At 65.3% G+C, this 323-nt stretch overlaps 1 protein-coding gene across 1 annotated transcript in view; it reads right to left on the bottom strand.

The window, feature by feature from the left end:
* Window positions 1-323, bottom strand: part of CHP2 (calcineurin-like EF-hand protein 2) — a 14,530-nt gene that overhangs the window by 2,396 nt on the left and 11,811 nt on the right. Inside the window, exons 4-5 of the mRNA XM_014530012.1 lie at window positions 242-314; window positions 61-141 (exon numbers count right to left, since the gene is read on the bottom strand). Of these exons, the coding sequence (XP_014385498.1) occupies window positions 61-141; window positions 242-314 (154 nt within the window). The remainder of the gene's footprint in view (window positions 1-60; window positions 142-241; window positions 315-323) is intronic.

The raw sequence follows: 323 nt of genomic DNA, 5'->3' as shown, positions 1-323 counted from the left end.
CCTCTCCACTCCACCCACCCCCTCCAAGGCCACACAAGCTTTTCCCTCCATCCCCCTCACCCATCAGGGAAGAAGCTGTCTATAATGCGATCCCCCAGGGGGTTCACGGCCAGCGCCCCGATCTGCTGCAGGTCCACTCGGCTAGAAAGGAAGTTCCAGGTGGGCAGGGAGGGAGGGAGGAGACGGAAGATTGGGGGGTCCAAGGGGCACGGGGAGGTCACAGGCCCCCCCCCCCCCTCACCTCAGGTAGCCCTTCTTGTTACTGTCCAGGGCCCGGAACCGGTGGTAGAGGCGGAGCAGGGTGGCCTGCGAGACTGAGGGCG

This window comes from Myotis brandtii, unplaced genomic scaffold (genome assembly GCF_000412655.1).
Source record: "Myotis brandtii unplaced genomic scaffold, ASM41265v1 scaffold707, whole genome shotgun sequence".
Classification (NCBI taxonomy): domain Eukaryota; kingdom Metazoa; phylum Chordata; class Mammalia; order Chiroptera; family Vespertilionidae; genus Myotis; species Myotis brandtii.
Note: the sequence above shows the minus strand (reverse complement) of the source record. Positions and strands in the feature narration are given on the sequence as shown.